We start from the raw sequence: 19,838 nt of genomic DNA, 5'->3' as shown, positions 1-19,838 counted from the left end.
GACTCTGCATGGCCCAGTTCACTCTGCATGGCCCAGTTCACTCTGCATGGCCCAGTTCACTCTGCATGGCCCAGTTCACTCTGCATGGCCCAGTTCACTCTGCATGGCCCAGTTGACTCTGCATGGCCCAGTTGACTTTGCATGGCCCAGTTGACTTTGCATGGCCCAGTTGACTTTGCATGGCCCAGTTGACTCTGCATGGCCCGGTTGACTCTGCATGGCCCGGTTGACTCTGCATGGCCCGGTTCACTCTGCATGGCCCAGTTCACTCTGCATGGCCCGGGCTCCCCGGGAGGGCGGACACCTCTCCTTAGGAGGACCAATTAAATGGTTGAAAATGAGCAAACCCCACCCAACCGGGGCAACGGGTCGTGCTCAATGAACCCACCCACTAGACCAAACACCGCTCACTGCAAGGGGGGTGACTGAGAGCGGAGGGGAGGAGAGAATAGAGCTGTGTGTGTTCACTGTGTGAAGAAGCATGAGGTCATTGTAAAGATATTTAAAGCCTTAGAATTCCGTTCTGAGTAGTGTGTGTGTGTTCTGTTAAGTCATAGGGTTGAGTCAAGCACACCAGGCCTCCCCCTCCCCCAGTGGCCCTCCCATCCCCTGGCCCTCCCCTCCCCCGGCAGGCCCTCCCCTCCGCTCCCTGGCCCTCCCCTTAGAGTACAAAAGGGAAGATTAATAAACATAAATATGGGTTGTATTTACAATGGTGATTGTTCTTCACTGGTTGCCCTTTTCTTGTGGCAACAGGTCACAAACCTCTCCCTCCCTGGCCTCCCCCCTTGCCCTCCCTCTCTGGCCTCCCCCCTGCTCTGACTCAGTGCTGCCACTTGCTGGTAATCTGATGGTATTGTAGATGATGGGGAGCTGTAGTACCACAGATGACCACTGGGTGGCAGTGCACTCTGGGCAACATGACTGAATGGTCTTAAGTCTTGTTTGTAGGGTGGCAGCAACGCTTCGCCCTGGCAGGGTTTTCTAGATGGTTGAATTACTACATATGACACAGCCGCTCGTTTCCTCTCACCTTTTTTTAATGGAGCTGCTTTCACTGTTGATCTTTTCAGCTGAGTGGCTAGAGAGGGTAACAAACCAACCAGCTGACTGACTAGAGAGGGTAACAAACCAACCAGCTGAGTGACTAGAGAGGGTAACAAACCACCCAGCTGACTGACTAGAGAGGGTAACAAACCAACCAGCTGAGTGACTAGAGAGGGTAACAAACCAACCAGCTGACTGACTAGAGAGGGTAACAAACCAACCAGCTGAGTGACTAGAGAGGATAACAAACCAACCAGCTGAGTGACTAGAGAGGGTAACAAACCAACCAGCTGACTGACTAGAGAGGGTAACAAACCAACCAGCTGACTGACTAGAGAGGGTAACAAACCAACCAGCTGACTGACTAGAGAGGGTAACAAACCAACCAGCTGACTGACTAGAGAGGGTAACAAACCAACCAGCTGACTGACTAGAGAGGGTAACAAACCAACCAGCTGACTGACTAGAGAGGGTAACAAACCAACCAGCTGAGTGACTAGAGAGGGTAACAAACCAACCAGCTGAGTGACTAGAGAGGGTAACAAACCAACCAGCTGACTGACTAGAGAGGGTAACAAACCAACCAGCTGACTGACTAGAGAGGGTAACAAACCAACCAGCTGACTGACTAGAGAGGGTAACAAACCAACCAGCTGACTGACTAGAGAGGGTAACAAACCAACCAGCTGACTGACTAGAGAGGGTAACAAACCAACCAGCTAACTGACTAGAGAGGGTAACAAACCAACCAGCTAACTGACTAGAGAGGATAACAAACCAACCAGCTGACTGACTAGAGAGGGTAACAAACCAACCAGCTGACTGACTAGAGAGGATAACAAACCAACCAGCTGACTGACTAGAGAGGGTAACAAACCAACCAGCTGACTGACTAGAGAGGATAACAAACCAAACAGCTGACTGACTAGAGAGGGTAACAAACCAACCAGCTGAGTGACTAGAGAGGATAACAAACCAACCAGCTGAGTGACTAGAGAGGGTAACAAACCAACCAGCTGACTGACTAGAGAGGGTAACAAACCAACCAGCTGACTGACTAGAGAGGATAACAAACCAACCAGCTGACTGACTAGAGAGGATAACAAACCAACCAGCTAACTGACTAGAGAGGATAACAAACCAACCAGCTGACTGACTAGAGAGGGTAACAAACCAACCAGCTGACTGACTAGAGAGGGTAACAAACCAACCAGCTGACTGACTAGAGAGGGTAACAAACCAACCAGCTAACTGACTAGAGAGGATAACAAACCAACCAGCTGAAAACAGCAGCAGCACGGCTCTGAATGTGTCCCCTATGGCACCCTGCCCCATGGGGCTTTGTTCAAAAGTAGTGCACTATATACTGAATAGGGTGCCATTGGGGACAGACATTCTGTCTGCCAACACACCAATCTGTGACGCTGTTAACAAACAAATGTCTGTTAATTTTCTAACTCTTCTTTCTCTCTCCCTCTCCACCCTCTCTCTCTCTCTCTCTCTCTCTCCACCCTCTCTCTCTCTCTCTTTCTCTCTCTCTCTCCACCCTCTCAGAGTAAGCGAGACCATCTGTTACTCAGTGTTAAATGGTACTACCGTCAGTCAGAGGTCCCAGACTCAGTCTACCAACACCTGGTGCAGGATCGCAACAATGATAACGGTCAGTTCAAATACACACTAAAATACTAATGTGCTTGCATGTCTGCGCACACACACAAAATACACACACACACAAAATACACACACACACACAAAATACACACACACATAAAATACACACACAAATAAAAAATGTACACTAACACAACACAATTCATTCATACACCCCATACATAGACTCAATCTCTTTCTTTCTCACACACACACACACACACACACACACACACACACACACACACACACACACACACACACACACACACACACACACATATCCAGTTGTCTGTAAAGGACAGGATATGTGAGACATGTAGAACACTGAACCAGTCATGCTGTGTTCCCTTGGTAACAACACTCAGATCAGCAGATTTCAGGCCAGCGGGGGGGACACTGTTTCGTACCAGTTGTATTAGCTCGGTTTCCTTGGTAACACACACCTTTAGGCCAGACAGCGAGTGTCTGGACCATCAAGTGCAAATAACCTGCACTGTGATGAACACCAACTACCAAATGGCCCCGTCTCTCTCTTACACACACACACACACACACACACACACACACACACACACACACACACACACACACACACACACACACACACACACACACACACACACACACCTGTCTGCTCCTCCTTCTATCCTGTGTGATTACTTGCAGCAATTAGTCATCGTGTGTAAATACAGCGTGTTCTCGCTGTCTCTTAGTCTTCACTGTGTCTTCTCTTCTGTCCTCAGATTCTGGCCGGGAGCTGGTCATCACAGACCCCGTGGTCAAGAGCAGAGAACTCTTCATCTCCGACTATGTGGACACATACCATGCTGCTGCCCTCAGGTGAGACCACATACGAGGGAGGGAGGGAGAGAGGGGAGGGAGAGAGGGGAGGGAGAGAGGGGAGGGAGAGAGGGGAGGGAGAGAGGAGAGGGAGAGAGGAGAGGGACAGAGGAGAGGGACAGAGGAGAGGGACAGAGGAGAGAGGAGAGGAACAGAGGAGAGAGGAGAGGAACAGAGGAGAGGGACAGAGGAGAGAGGAGAGGAACAGAGGAGAGAGGAGAGAGGAGAGGGACAGAGGAGAGGGACAGAGGAGAGAGGAGAGGGACAGAGGAGAGGGACAGAGGAGAGAGGAGAGGAACAGAGGAGAGAGGAGAGAGGAGAGGGACAGAGGAGAGAGGAGAGGGACAGAGGAGAGGGACAGAGGAGAGAGGAGAGGGACAGAGGAGAGGGACAGAGGAGAGAGGAGAGGAACAGAGGAGAGAGGAGAGGGACAGAGGAGAGGGACAGAGGAGAGAGGAGAGGAACAGAGGAGAGAGGAGAGAGGAGAGGGACAGAGGAGAGAGGAGAGAGGAGAGGGACAGAGGAGAGGGACAGAGGAGAGGGACAGAGGAGAGAGGAGAGAGGAGAGGGACAGAGGAGAGGAACAGAGGAGAGAGGAGAGAGGAGAGAGGAGAGGAACAGAGGAGAGAGGAGAGAGGAGAGGGACAGAGGAGAGGGACAGAGGAGAGAGGAGAGGGACAGAGGAGAGGGACAGAGGAGAGGGACAGAGGAGAGGGACAGAGGAGAGAGGAGAGAGGAGAGGGACAGAGGAGAGGGACAGAGGAGAGGGACAGAGGAGAGAGGAGCCCTCATCTTAGGGACAGAGGAGTTTTAACATGTTCTAGAGAGGAGAGAGGAGAGGGAGCTGGACAGAGGAGAGGGACAGAGGAGAGAGGAGAGAACAGAGGAGAGGGACAGAGGAGAGAGGAGATAGGGAGAAAACAGAGGAGAGGAGAGAGGAGAAAGGAGAGGGACAGAGGAGAGGGACAGAGGAGAGAGGAGAGGGACAGAGGAGAGGGACAGAGGAGAGAGGAGAGGAACAGAGGAGAGAGGAGAGAGAGAGGAGAGGGACAGAGGAGAGGGACAGAGGAGAGAGGAGAGGAACAGAGGAGAGAGGAGAGAGGAGAGGGACAGAGGAGAGAGGAGAGGAACAGAGGGGAGAGGGAGAGAGGAGAGGGAGAGAGGAGAGGAACAGAGAGGAGAGGGAGAGAGGAGAGGGAGAGAGGAGAGGGACAGAGGAGAGGGACAGAGGAGAGGGACAGAGGAGAGAGGAGAGAGGAGAGGAACAGAGGAGAGAGGAGAGGAACAGAGGAGAGGGACAGAGGAGAGAGGAGAGAGGAGAGAGGAGAGGAACAGAGGAGAGAGGAACAGAGGAGAGGGACAGAGGAGAGGGACAGAGGAGAGGAACAGAGGAGAGAGGAACAGAGGAGAGGGACAGAGGAGAGGGACAGAGGAGAGGGACAGAGGAGAGGGACAGAGGAGAGGGACAGAGGAGAGGAACAGAGGAGAGGGACAGAGGAGAGAGGAGAGGAACAGAGGGGAGAGGAGAGAGGAGAGGAACAGAGGAGAGAGGAGAGAGGAGAGGAACAGAGGAGAGAGGAGAGGAACAGAGGGGAGAGGAGAGAGGAGAGGAACAGAGGAGAGAGGAGAGAGGAGAGGGACAGAGGAGAGAGGAGAGAGGAGAGGAACAGAGGAGAGAGGAGAGAGGAGAGGGACAGAGGAGAGAGGGAGAGAGGAGAGGGAGGGAAATATGCATATCTACCTCGAAGCTAACAGTGGGAAAGTACTTCACCCTATCAGTCATTGATCTGCATGTCCAGCCCTCATATTTAGCCTCACAATGAAGTGTTTTAACATGTTCTATTCAGGACAACCAGGGCTACAACAAGTCGGACACAACTATTTGAAATAAAGTTGCATTAATTTGTTTTTTATTGTTGACAAATATTTAATTAAAAAAATAAGAAGAACCTGATTTAAAAATAAATGTGTTTATAAGAATGCTTTATGTACAGAAATGGTTTGCTCATTGGGACATTAATATCCAAGTTGTTTGTCAGAATACACTGGGTGGAGTTTAGAGTTTGTGACAGCATCTATGTGAGTTAATTACAATATTATAGACACTTTGTCCTGAAATGTCCAGCCCTCCTATGATCTTCTAGGTAGAAGAACCCCTTACAGTATTATAGACACTATGACCTGAGATTCCCTATGATCTATGTAGAAGAACCCCTTACAGTATTATAGACACTATGTCCTGGGATTCCCTATGATCTAGGTAGAAGAACCCCTTACAGTATTATAGACACTATGACCTGGGATTCCCTATGATCTAGGTAGAAGAACCCCTTACAGTATTATAGACACTATGTCCTGGGATTCCCTATGATCTAGGTAGAAGAACCCCTTACAGTATTATAGACACTATGTCCTGAGATTCCCTATGATCTAGGTAGAAGAACCCCTTACAGTATTATAGACACTATGTCCTGGGATTCCCTATGATCTAGGTAGAAGAACCCCTTACAGTATTATAGACACTATGACCTGGGATTCCCTATGATCTAGGTAGAAGAACCCCTTACAGTATTATAGACACTATGTCCTGGGATTCCCTATGATCTAGGTAGAAGAACCCCTTACAGTATTATAGACACTATGTCCTGAGATTCCCTATGATCTAGGTAGAAGAACCCCTTACAGTATTATAGACACTATGTCCTGGGATTCCCTATGATCTAGGTAGAAGAACCCCTTACAGTATTATAGACACTATGACCTGGGATTCCCTATGATCTAGGTAGAAGAACCCCTTACAGTATTATAGACACTATGACCTGGGATTTACTATTGTCTATGTAGAAGAACCCCTTACAGTATTATAGACACTATTAACCCCTTACAGTATTATAGACACTATTAACCCCTTACAGTATTATAGACACTATTAACCCCTTACAGTATTATAGACACTATGACCTGGGATTTACTATGATCTATGTAGTAGAACCCCTTACAGTATAATAATATAATATATGCCATTTAGCTGACGCTTTTATCCAAAGCGACTTACAGTCATGTGTGCATACATTCTACGTATGGGTGGTCCCGGGAATTGAACCCACTACCCTGGCGTTACAAGCGCCATGCTCTACCAACTGGGCCACAGAAGGACACTATGTCCTGGGATTTCCTATGATCTATGTAGAAGAACCCCTTACAGTATTATAGACACTATAGGCGTTGGCAACGATTTGGCATGACCCCCTCAGACCTCAGGAACTTTTACAGCTGCACCATTGAAAGCATCTTGAGGGGTTGTATCAACGTCTGGTATGGGCAACTGCACCGCCCAGGACTGGAAGGCCTTACAGAGGGTGGTGCACAGAGGGTGGTGCGGACAGCCCTATCCATCACTGGGGTAAAATTGTCTGCCATCCAGGACATACATGTCAGGCAATGTCTAAGAAAGGCCCAAAACAAATACCAAAGAATCCAGCCACCCAAGACGGGCAGTACCCGGTGTATCAAGGCTCAGACAAACAGACTTCTAAACAGCTTCTATCCCCTGGCCATAAGACTGTTAAATGGCTAACTACTGCTCTCCCTCTAACACATACTATCCATACTGACTCTATGCCCATCCGCAGGTCTCTACCCACTCAGACACAACCTACGCTGCTGCTAGAATGATTATTGATTAGATGTTTTACTCATTACGCCGATGTCCATTGATTATTCATTGCTGTGGCTGGTTTTCTCCAGACATAACGCTCTACGTTCTGGCCAAAGGGTTACATTTTGTGTCTCATCAGACCACAGAATCCTTTGCCTTGTGATTCTGTCTTTTGCGTGCCTTTTTTTTTTTTTTGCAAACTCCAGGCGTGCTGTCGTGCCTTTTTCTCAGGAGTGGCTTCTGTCTGGCCAGTCTCCCATAAAGCCCAGATTGGTGAAGTGCTGTAGAGACTGTTGTCCTTCTGACAGGTTCTCCTATCTCAGCCAAGGTACTCTAGTTCTGTCAGGTTCTCCTATCTCAGCCAAGGTACTCTAGTTCTGTCAGGTTCTCCTATCTCAGCCAAGGTACTCTAGTTCTGTCAGGTTCTCCTATCTCAGCCAAGGTACTCTAGTTCTGTCAGGTTCTCCTATCTCAGCCAAGGTACTCTAGTTCTGTCAGGTTCTCCTATCTCAGCCAAGGTACTCTAGTTCTGTCACGTTCTCCTATCTCAGCCAAGGTACTCTAGTTCTGTCAGGTTCTCCTATCTCAGCCAAGGTACTCTAGTTCTATCAGGTTCTCCTATCTCAGCCAAGGTACTCTAGTTCTATCAGGTTCTCCTATCTCAGCCAAGGTACTCTAGTTCTGTCAGGTTCTCCTATCTCAGCCAAGGTACTCTAGTTCTGTCACGTTCTCCTATCTCAGCCAAGGTACTCTAGTTCTGTCAGGTTCTCCTATCTCAGCCAAGGTACTCTAGTTCTGTCAGGTTCTCCTATCTCAGCCAAGGTACTCTAGTTCTGTCAGGTTCTCCTATCTCAGCCAAGATACTCTAGTTCTGTCAGGTTCTCCTATCTCAGCCAAGGTACTCTAGTTCTATCAGGTTCTCCTATCTCAGCCACGGTACTCTAGTTCTGTCAGGTTCTCCTATCTCAGCCACGGTACTCTAGTTCTGTCAGGTTCTCCTATCTCAGCCACGGTACTCTAGTTCTGTCAGGTTCTCCTATCTCAGCCAAGGTACTCTAGTTCTGTCAGGTTCTCCTATCTCAGCCAAGGTACTCTAGTTCTGTCAGGTTCTCCTATCTCAGCCAAGGTACTCTAGTTCTGTCAGGTTCTCCTATCTCAGCCAAGATACTCTAGTTCTGTCAGGTTCTCCTATCTCAGCCAAGGTACTCTAGTTCTATCAGGTTCTCCTATCTCAGCCACGGTACTCTAGTTCTGTCAGGTTCTCCTATCTCAGCCAAGGTACTCTAGTTCTGTCAGGTTCTCCTATCTCAGCCACGGTACTCTAGTTCTGTCAGTGGTCTGTCTTCCTGACCAAGTTACTTCTTGCCCGGTTGTTCAGTTGGGTTAGACGGTCACTTCTAGGCAGTTCCATATTTTTGTTCCATTTCCTAATGGAGACCACTGTGCTCTTGGGGGGGGAAAAAACCTGTCATTAATTTTGAATTAAGGCTTTAACACAACATAATGTGTTTAAGTCAAGGGGTATGAATACTTTATGAAGGCACTGTATATATTACCATACGTATTTATATATTCCTGCTACCAGTCACTTTTCAGCCCTGTGACTTATGTACCACTCCAGTACCCTGCACATTGAATAAGGTACTGGTACTGACCTGTATATACAACCACTCCAGTACCCTGCACATTGAATAAGGTACTGGTACTGACCTGTATATACAACCACTCCAGTACCCTGCACATTGAATAAGGTACTGGTACTGACCTGTATATACAACCACTCCAGGACCCTGCACATTGAATAAGGTACTGGTACTGACCTGTATATACAACCACTCCAGTACCCTGTACATTGAATAAGGTACTCGTACTGACCTGTACAGTCGTGGCCAAAAGTTTTGAGAATGACACAAATATTAATTTTCACCAAGTCTGCTGCCTCAGTTTGTATGATGGCAATTTGCATATACTCCATAATGTTATGAAGAGTGATCAGATTAATTGCAAAGTCCCTCTTTGCCATGCAAATGAACTGAATCCCCCAAAAACATTTCCACTGCATTTCAGCCCTGCCACAAAATGACCAGCTGACATCATGTCAGTGATTCTCTCGTTAACACAGGTGTGAGTGTTGATGAGGACAAGGCTGGAGATCACTCTGTCATGCTGATTGAGTTAGAATAACAGACTGAAAGCTTCAAAAGGAGGGTGGTGCTTGGAATCATTGTTCTTCCACTGTCAACCATGGTTACCTGTAAGGAAACACGTGCCGTCATCATTGCTTTGCACAAAAAGGGCTTCACAGGCAAGGATATTGCTGCCAGTAAGATTGCACCTAAATCAACCATTTATCGGATCATCAAGAACTTCAAGGAGAGCGGCTTCAGGGCGCCCAATAAAGTCCAGCAAGCGCCAGGACCGTCTCCTAAAGTTGATTCAGCTGCAGGATCGGGGCACCACCAGTACAGAGCTTGCTCAGGAATGGCAGCAGGCAGGTGTGAGTGCATCTGCACGCGCAGTGAGGCAAAGACTTTTGGAGGATGGCCTGGTGTCAAGAAGGGCAGCAAAGAAGCCACTTCTCTTCAGGAAAAGGTACAGGGATTGGACTGCTGAGGACTGGGGTAAAGTCATTTTCTCTGATGAATCCCCTTTCCGATTGTTTGGGGCATCCGGAAAAAAGCTTGTCCGGTGAAGGCAAGGTGAGCGCTACCATCAGTCCTGTGTCATGCCAACAGTAAAGCATCCTGAGACCATTCATGTGTGGGGTTGCTTTTCAGCCAAGGGAGTGGGCTCGCTCACAATTTTGCCTAAGAACACAGCCATGAATAAAGAATGGTACCAACACATCCTCTGAGAGCAACTTCTCCCAACCATCCAGGAACAGTTTGGTGACAAATAATGCCTTGTCCAGCATGATGGAGCACCTTGCCATAAGGCAAAAGTGACAACTACGTGGCTGGGGGAACAAACATCGACATTTTGGGTCCATGGCCAGGAAATTCCCCAGACCTTAATCCCATTGAGAACTTGCGGTCAATCCTCAAGAGGCGGGTGGACAAACAAATTCTGACAAACTCCAAACATTGAATATGCAAGAATGGGCTGCCATCAGTCAGGATGTGGCCCAGAAGTTAATTGACAGTATGCCAGGGCGGATTGGAGAGGTCTTGAAAAATAAATGTTACTACTGCAAATATTGACTCTTTGCATCAACTTCACGTCATTGTCAATAAAAGCTTTTGACACTTATGAAATGTTTGTAATTATACTTATACAGTATTCCATAGTAACATCTGACAAAAATATCTAAAGACACTGAAGCTGCAAACTGTGTCATTCTCAAAACTTTTGGCCACTTTTTATTTTTTTATATTTTTTATTTCACCTTTCTTTAACCAGGTAGGCTAGTTGAGAACACCTTTATTTTAACCAGGTAGGCTAGTTGAGAACACCTTTATTTAACCAGGTAGGCTAGTTGAGAACACCTTTATTTAACCAGGTAGGCCAGTTGAGAACACCTTTATTTAACCAGGTAGGCCAGTTGAGAACACCTTTATTTAACCAGGTAGGCTAGTTGAGAACACCTTTATTTAACCAGGTAGGCTAGTTGAGAACACCTTTATTTTAACCAGGTAGGCTAGTTGAGAACACCTTTCTTTAACCAGGTAGGCCAGTTGAGAACAAGTTCTCATTTGCAACTGCGACCTGGCCAAGATAAAGCATAGCAGTGTGAACAGACAACACAGAGTTACACATGGAGTAAACAATTAACAAGTCAATAACACAGTAGGAAAAAAAGGGAGTCTATATACAATGTGTGCAAAAGGCATGAGGAGGTAGGCGAATAATTACAATTTTGCAGATTAACACTGGAGTGATAAATGATCAGATGGTCATGTACAGGTAGAGATATTGGTGTGCAAAAGAGCCACGACTGTATAGACAACCACTCTAGTACCCCTACACATTGAATAAGGTACTGACACTAGTGCTGTTACGGTGACCGTATTACCGCCACACTGGTGGTCATGATGACGGTCACAATTCCATGTGACCGTTTAGTCACGGTAATTAGGCTTCTCCAAGCTCTGATGGTCATTAGTAGCCTACCAAACGTTTTAACTGCCTGGTACTCAGCACTCTGTTGTCCCTCTAATCACTCTGACATCAATGCAAATGTCATGAGAGCCCAGGAGCTCATGTTACGCAACATTTCTATAGGCTATGCAATTGTTTGAGAAAACAGAGTGATGGCCTCTGTTAAAAAGAGGAGGATCCCATCAGCTTCCTATAGGGTAGGCCGACTGTATTTATTTCTCAACTTTCTCAATCTTCATATTAAGCACATTGCTTTTCTTTACAACAGGAGTATATCCTACCTGGCTGCCATGAAAATAAACCAGGGGGAAAAGCGTCCTCCATTCGATATTTAAGTGGAAAGATGACATGTATTTTTCCCGCTGCCCCTGTTTAGATACAGGTGCATGAAGACCAGATTAAATCAGGAATAGTCTGATGGGTGACAATATTAGCCTATCACTTGATAAATGATCACGTGTGAATGATTCCTAGCTTAAGCCAAACAGCTCAAGCTTTTTGGGGGGGATGTTTTCAAAGCATAGTCGCACACCTCACGTTCCCTTGCCCATAGGCCTATATGTTTTAATAAGGTTTTGTATTACAACTAAAGTGGCCATATCATTTCTTAAAATGAAGCACATTAATCTGTTTACTGCATAAGCAGCGTGTGAGTTTCATGTTTGGGGAAGACGACTTTATAATAAAAGCATTCATTACATTTGTGGTCATTTTGAATAATGGTGTTTTCCTGCTAATGGAACATTGCCTACTGCCATGTGCGCATTGCTCTGCTTATAATGTGAAGATAGTTTATCACCGTTTTAAGCTAAACGTTCTTATCTGTTGCATCAGTCTCATTTCTTAGTTTATTTTTTAATGCTTGTGGTATTATTATTTATATATATATTTATTATTATTATTTATATATATTTATTATTATTATTATTATTATTATTATTTATATATATATTTATTATTATTATTATTATTATTAATTTAGGATCTATCGCATCCCACAACTGTCCCGGACTATGTTTGTAATATTTATTTCTTGCACAGAATAGAATAGGTCAACTTTTATACTACGGAGGATAGTTGATTGGCCACAGGCTAGTGCTTTTGCTGTTCGTTAGGCCTACTACTCATCTAGTTGGCTGACGAAAAGTAAATGTGGACAGTTCTTCCAATATCTTCAATATGAACCTTGGAATTGGATAAGGACGCACGCAGTAGGGTCCCAGATGTGTCTGTCTTCACTTGTAGCCTGCGAGAAATACCCAATCATGTGACTGGGAGCCTTGTGAGTGAGACGTGCTTCGGCACCCATCGGGGAGAAGGGAATTATAATGATTGTATTCAGCCCAATGGTGCAACCGGCCACAAAAGGCATGGATGTTTTTAGGGGGGTCATGGCCACAGAAAGGGGATGCAGATGGGAAATTTGAGGCATTATCAAGTTATTCTCAAATTGTGAATGAGAGACTGATGAAGTGTGTACAAGCCTGCACAAGAAACCATACCTTTCATACCTTTCATGTGACTTTTTTCAACTCATCATTAGATTGTCATCATACAGCCTTAGAATGTATTAAAAATCAAATCAATAGCCCAACATTTTTATCACAACTAAAGGTATATTAATAAGTCTAAATTAAGTCGATAGGAGGGCCTGTTTCTTTGTTAACCTCCACACAGAATAGCCACATGTTCGCACTCCCTTAAATAGTTCGCACTCCCTCAAATAGTTTGGAGAAAATATCCTTTCTATTTTATTCAGCTTGGTTCAATTGTATTCTTCATACTATAAAATAATGCCATGGAATTCTAAGCAAATCTTGCCTGCTAAATGAACTAGTGTAGCACAGCCAGATCAGGACCTAACATAAAGACAACTCAGAGTATGCTATCCTGTTCTTCTGAAATAGATGACATGTTCTTCATATCCTGTTTCTTTCGACCTGTCTAAAATAAATAATGGATTTATTGTGAAGGTATAAGACTATATTACATGGATTTAGTGTGAAGGTGTTGGCTATATTATTAAATTGATTTATTAGCCTTGTATTTATTTATTAGCCTTTTTAAAATGTTGATGTTCCAACGGTCTGCGTTAGTGCGTGGCTCTGTGTGTGGAAGGTAGGAGATGCTGAACGCAATTATGTTAATTCATGGTCAATTACCATGAGACCGACAGTTATTTGTTTTACTGTCACCAGCTGATGAAATTTCATGACCACCACAGCTGGTACTGACCTCCATATTGAACATGGTACTGACCTCCATATTGAACAAGGTACTGACCTCCATATTGAACATGGTACTGCCCTGTATACTGAACAAGGTACTGACCTCCATATTGAACATGGTACTGACCTCCATATTGAACAAGGTACTGACCTATATATTGAACAAGGTACTGACCTCCATATTGAACATGGTACTGACCTGTATATTGAACAAGGTACTGACCTCCATATTGAACATGGTACTGACCTGCATATTGAACAAGGTACTGACCTCCATATTGAACATGGTACTGACCTGTATATTGAACAAGGTACTGACCTGCATATTGAACAAGGTACTGACCTGCATATTGAACAAGGTACTGACCTGCATATTGAACAAGGTACTGACCTGCATATTGAACAAGGTACTGACCTGTATACTGAACAAGGTACTGACCTGCATATTGAACAAGGTACTGACCTGCATATTGAACAAGGTACTGACCTGCATATTGAACAAGGTACTGACCTGTATACTGAACAAGGTACTGACCTGTATACTGAACAAGGTACTGACCTGCATATTGAACATGGTACTGACCTGCATATTGAACAAGGTACTGACCTGCGTATTGAACAAGGTACTGACCTGCGTATTGAACAAGGTACTGACCTATATATTGAACAAGGTACTGACCTCCATATTGAACATGGTACTGACCTGTATATTGAACAAGGTACTGACCTCCATATTGAACATGGTACTGACCTGCATATTGAACAAGGTACTGACCTCCATATTGAACATGGTACTGACCTGCGTATTGAACAAGGTACTGACCTCCATATTGAACAAGGTACTGACCTGTATACTGAACAAGGTACTGACCTGCATATTGAACAAGGTACTGACCTGCATATTGAACAAGGTACAGACCTGTATACTGAACAAGGTACTGACCTGTATACTGAACAAGGTACTGACCTGCATATTGAACATGGTACTGACCTGCATATTGAACAAGGTACTGACCTGCGTATTGAACAAGGTACTGACCTGTATACTGAACAAGGTACTGACCTGCATATTGAACATGGTACTGACCTGTATACTGAACAAGGTACTGACCTGCATATTGAACAAGGTACTGACCTGTATACTGAACAAGGTACTGACCTGTATACTGAACAAGGTACTGACCTGCATATTGAACATGGTACTGACCTGCATATTGAACAAGGTACTGACCTGCGTATTGAACATGGTACTGACCTGTATACTGAACAAGGTACTGACCTGCATATTGAACATGGTACTGACCTGTATATTGAACAAGGTACTGACCTGTATATTGAACATGGTACTGACCTCCATATTGAACATGGTACTGACCTCCATATTGAACATGGTACTGACCTCCATATTGAACATGGTACTGATCTCCATATTGAACATGGTACTGACCTCCATATTGAACATGGTACTGACCTGCATATTGAACAAGGTACTGACCTGCGTATTGAACAAGGTACTGACCTGCATATTGAACATGGTACTGACCTGCATATTGAACAAGGTACTGACCTGCATATTGAACATGGTACTGACCTGTATACTGAACAAGGTACTGACCTGCATATTGAACATGGTACTGACCTGTATACTGAACAAGGTACTGACCTGCATATTGAACAAGGTACTGACCTGTATATTGAACATGGTACTGACCTCCATATTGAACATGGTACTGACCTCCATATTGAACATGGTACTGACCTCCATATTGAACATGGTACTGACCTCCATATTGAACATGGTACTGACCTCCATATTGAACATGGTACTGACCTCCATATTGAACATGGTACTGACCTGTATATTGAACATGGTACTGACCTCCATATTGAACATGGTACTGACCTCCATATTGAACATGGTACTGACCTCCATATTGAACATGGTACTGACCTCCATATTGAACATGGTACTGACCTCCATATTGAACATGGTACTGACCTCCATATTGAACATGGTACTGACCTCCATATTGAACATGGTACTGACCTGCATATTGAACATGGTACTGACCTCCATATTGAACATGGTACTGACCTCCATATTGAACATGGTACTGACCTCCATATTGAAGTAGTTGCTATGGTTTTTATTCAGACATTTTATTCTCTATTATGACGGCAGTGTTAGGAAAGAGCTCTCATTTAGGAATTGTACTGTACTGTTTTACTCGTTATATCCTGTGCAAGTGGCAAATGAACTTGAAACACAGTAGTACAAACACACAGCCACACTAAGCTGATAGTCATTACGCTCTAACTGTCGATACCAAGGAAAGGAGGACAGGCAGGGTGATTGTCTCCATATGAAACCAGATAATCTTCCCTTTCTCCATGCTCATGTGATTCTGACCTCTGCATATTGACACACACACTGACCTGTATATTGAACACACACACTGACACACACACACACAACACACACACACACACACACACACACACACACACACACACACACACACACACACACATGGTACACACACACACACACACACTATTTTAACGCAAACCATCTGTGAGACAGTGTAGCAGCTCTCCTCTATCTGTCTCTGAACAAGGTACTGACCTGCATATTCCTGGTACTCTCTCTCATGGTACTCTCTCTATTGAACATGGTACTGACCTCCATATTGAACATGGTCTGTCTCTCTCTTTCTCCTCATCCCTCTACTGACCTCCATATTGAGAACCCAGTGATTTCTGACCTGCGTTAGCAGAACATGTCCTGACCTCACATACACACACATGGTACACACACACACACTGACACACACACAACACACACCTCCAGACACACAGACACACAGAACATGGTACACCACACAGACACACACACACACACACACATGGTACTGACCCATAGACACACAGACACTGACACTGTATATTGACACACACAGGTACCACACAGACACACAGACACACAGACACACACACCACACAGACACACACACACACCTCACACACAACACACACACACCTGTACATTGACACAGACACACACACACCTGTATATTGAACACACACACACACACCATTGACACATGGTACACACACACACACACACACACCACACAGACACTCCACACAGACACACACACCACTGACACACATATTGAACAACACACACCTGTATATTGACACCAGTTGCTATGGTTTTTACAGACATTTTATTCTCACATGACACACACACCAACAGACTCTCATTTAGGAATTTCACACACACACACACACCACACAGTGACAAATGAACACACACACACACACACAAACACACAGCACACACTAAGCTTTGATTTGACTTATTATAGAAGCTTTAGATAAATGGAGGCAGAGGAATTCCAGCAGGATGCTGTAATGTTGCTCAACACACACACGGAAACACAGACACACACAAAGAGACCGAAACAGACCACAGACACAGAAACATAGACCACAGACACAGAAACATAGACCACAGACACACACACACACACACACAGACACACACAAAGAGACCGAAACACAGACCACAGAAACATAGACCACAGAAACATAGACCACAGACACAGAAACATAGACCACAGACACAGAAACATAGACCACAGACACAGAAACATAGACCACAGACACAGAAACATAGACCACAGACACAGAGACATAGACCACAGACACGGAAACACACACACACACGGAAACACAGACACACACACACACACACACACACGCGGAAACATAGACACACACACACGCGGAAACACAGACCACACACACACGGAAACACAGACACACACACAGACACGGAAACATAGACACACACACAGACACGGAAACACAGACACACACACAGACACGGAAACACAGACACACACACAGACACGGAAACACAGACACACACACGGAAACATAGACAGACACACAGACAGACCCAGACAGACCCAGACAGACCCAGACAGACATACAGCACACAGCATTCTTTGATTTGACTTCATCCTTCCCAGCTGGAGAGATAAATGCCTGCAGAGGGATGTCCAGCAGGATGCTGATGTTGCCACACACACTGCTGGATGTCAACACAGACACACACAAAGTTGGGGTCGTAACAGACCTGGAAGACAGAGAAACAGGTTGCACCACAGTCCAGCTGTCTCTGACTTGTCTGTCTGATGCACTTCATCCCTCAGCGGAGGGAGGGATGAATGGAAGGATGAATGGAAAGATGAAGGATGGATGGAGGGAGGGAGGGATGACTGATGAGGGAAGGATGGAGGGAGGGAGGGATGGATGACTGAAGGATGGAGGGAGGGAGGGAGGGATGACGGAAGGATAACCGAAAAGTTGCAAGATCGAATCCCTGAGCTGACCAGGTAAAAATGTGTTATTCTGCCTCTGAACAAGGCAGTTAAACCACTGTTCCAAGGCCGTCATTGAAACCGACTTGCCTAGTAAAATAAAATGTTTTGGCAAATCTGACCTCGATCCTCCTGATTCCTCCTTACAAGCAAAAACTAAATTAGCAGGAAATACCAGTGCCTCGCTTAATACGGAAGTGGTCAGATGACACAGATGCTAAGCTACAGGACTGTTTTGCTAGCACAGAATGGAATACCCACATCAGTCACTGGCCATATCAATCGATGATGTTGTCCCCACAGTGACCGTACGTACATACCCCAACCAGAAGCCATGGATTACAGGCAACATCTGCACAGAGCTTAAAGGTAGAGATGCCGCTTTCAAGGAGCGGGACCCTAAACAGACTTATAAGAAACACAGACCGCACACGGAACCATCAAGACACACAGACAGACCCAGACAGGACTAAGACAGACCCAGACAGACATACAGCTCCGACGCTTATTCCTTTGATCGGACTAAAAATGGAAGTCACCTTCCCAGCTGGAAATGACAGTCTGCCAGCAGACGCGCTGATGTTTGTCATGGCAAGCCACACACATGCTGGATGCACCAGCTGATGTGGTCACCCTCTCTGTAGTCAACATTCACATTCTTGTCATGGCTCACATCAACACCATTGTCCCAGAAACCCTAGACCCACTCCAATTTGCATACCGCTGATGCAATCTCACTTGTACTCCACACTGCCCTTTCCCACGGAGGGGAGGAACACCTATGTGAGAATGCTATTAATGGAAAGATGAAGGATGGATGGAGGGAGGGAGGGCTCATGACTGATGAGGGGAAGGATGGAGGGAGGGAACATGACTGATGAAAAGGATGGAGGGAGGGAGGGATGGATGACTGAAGGATGGTGAGGGTAGGGAACATCTGCCATGCTGATCCTCAAAAGGGGCAAGATCGAATCCTGCTGACCAGGTAAAAATGTTCCCTCCTGTACTCCCTGTTCACCCATGACTGCATGGTCAAGCATGACTCCAACACCATCATTAAGTTTTCCGAGGACATAAATGGTAGGCCTGATCACCAACAATGATGAGACAGCTTATAGGGAGGAGGTCAGAGACCTGGTCTCCCAGTTTCAGTTGGGAAGCAGATTGAACCAGGTTTTCCTCAATGATTTTGCCTGTACTTGGCTCTATTTTGTTTATTTTTTGTCCCAGAATCCCTCGTCCTTGCCGCTGACAAGCATACCCATAACATGATGCAGCCATCACCATGCTTGAAAATATGAAGTGGTACTCAGTGATGTTGGATTTGCCCCAAACATAACACTTCATATTGAGGACATAAAGTTAATTTCTTTGCCACGAGACATTTCACCTTTTTATTAATTTGTTAACATTTCTAAAAACATGATTCCACTTTGACATTATGGGGTATTGTGTGTAAGCCAGTGGCACAAAATCTCAATTGAATCCATTTTAAAATCAGGTAGTAACACAACAAAATGTGGAAAAGTCAATGGGTGTGTACACTTTCTGGAGGTACTGTATGTGTTTATAGTGCTCATGTACACTACATGACCAATAGTATGTGGACACCTGTTCGTCGAACATCTCATTCCAAAATATGTGCATTAATATGGAGTTGGTCCTTTCTTTGCTACTATAACAGCCTCCACTCTTCTGGGAAGGCTTTCCACTAGATGTTGGAACATTGCTGCTATAACAGCCTCCACTCTTCTGGGAAGGCTTTCCACTAGATGTTGGAACATTGGGCATTGATATTGGGCGATTAGACCTGGCTCGCAGTCAGTGTTCCAATTCATCCCAAAGGTGTTCCATGGGGTTTGCGGTCAGGGCTCTGTGCAGGCCAGTCAAGTTCTTCCACGCTGATCTCGACAAACCATGTAT

The 19,838-nt window shown here is 45.4% G+C and overlaps 1 protein-coding gene across 7 annotated transcripts in view; it reads left to right on the top strand.

Annotated features, from left to right (window-relative positions):
- Window positions 1-19,838, top strand: part of LOC118377891 (arginine-glutamic acid dipeptide repeats protein-like) — a 670,308-nt gene that overhangs the window by 246,382 nt on the left and 404,088 nt on the right. For all 7 annotated transcript variants that reach the window (XM_052484576.1, XM_052484574.1, XM_052484575.1 and 4 more), the window contains 2 exons: window positions 2,602-2,707; window positions 3,444-3,540. In XM_052484576.1, the coding sequence (XP_052340536.1) occupies window positions 2,602-2,707; window positions 3,444-3,540 (203 nt within the window). The remainder of the gene's footprint in view (window positions 1-2,601; window positions 2,708-3,443; window positions 3,541-19,838) is intronic.

Source organism: Oncorhynchus keta, chromosome 28, assembly GCF_023373465.1.
Source record: "Oncorhynchus keta strain PuntledgeMale-10-30-2019 chromosome 28, Oket_V2, whole genome shotgun sequence".
Taxonomy (NCBI): Eukaryota; Metazoa; Chordata; class Actinopteri; order Salmoniformes; family Salmonidae; genus Oncorhynchus; species Oncorhynchus keta.
The sequence above is the reverse complement of the archived record's forward strand: the minus strand, read 5'-3'. Positions and strand labels throughout refer to the sequence as shown.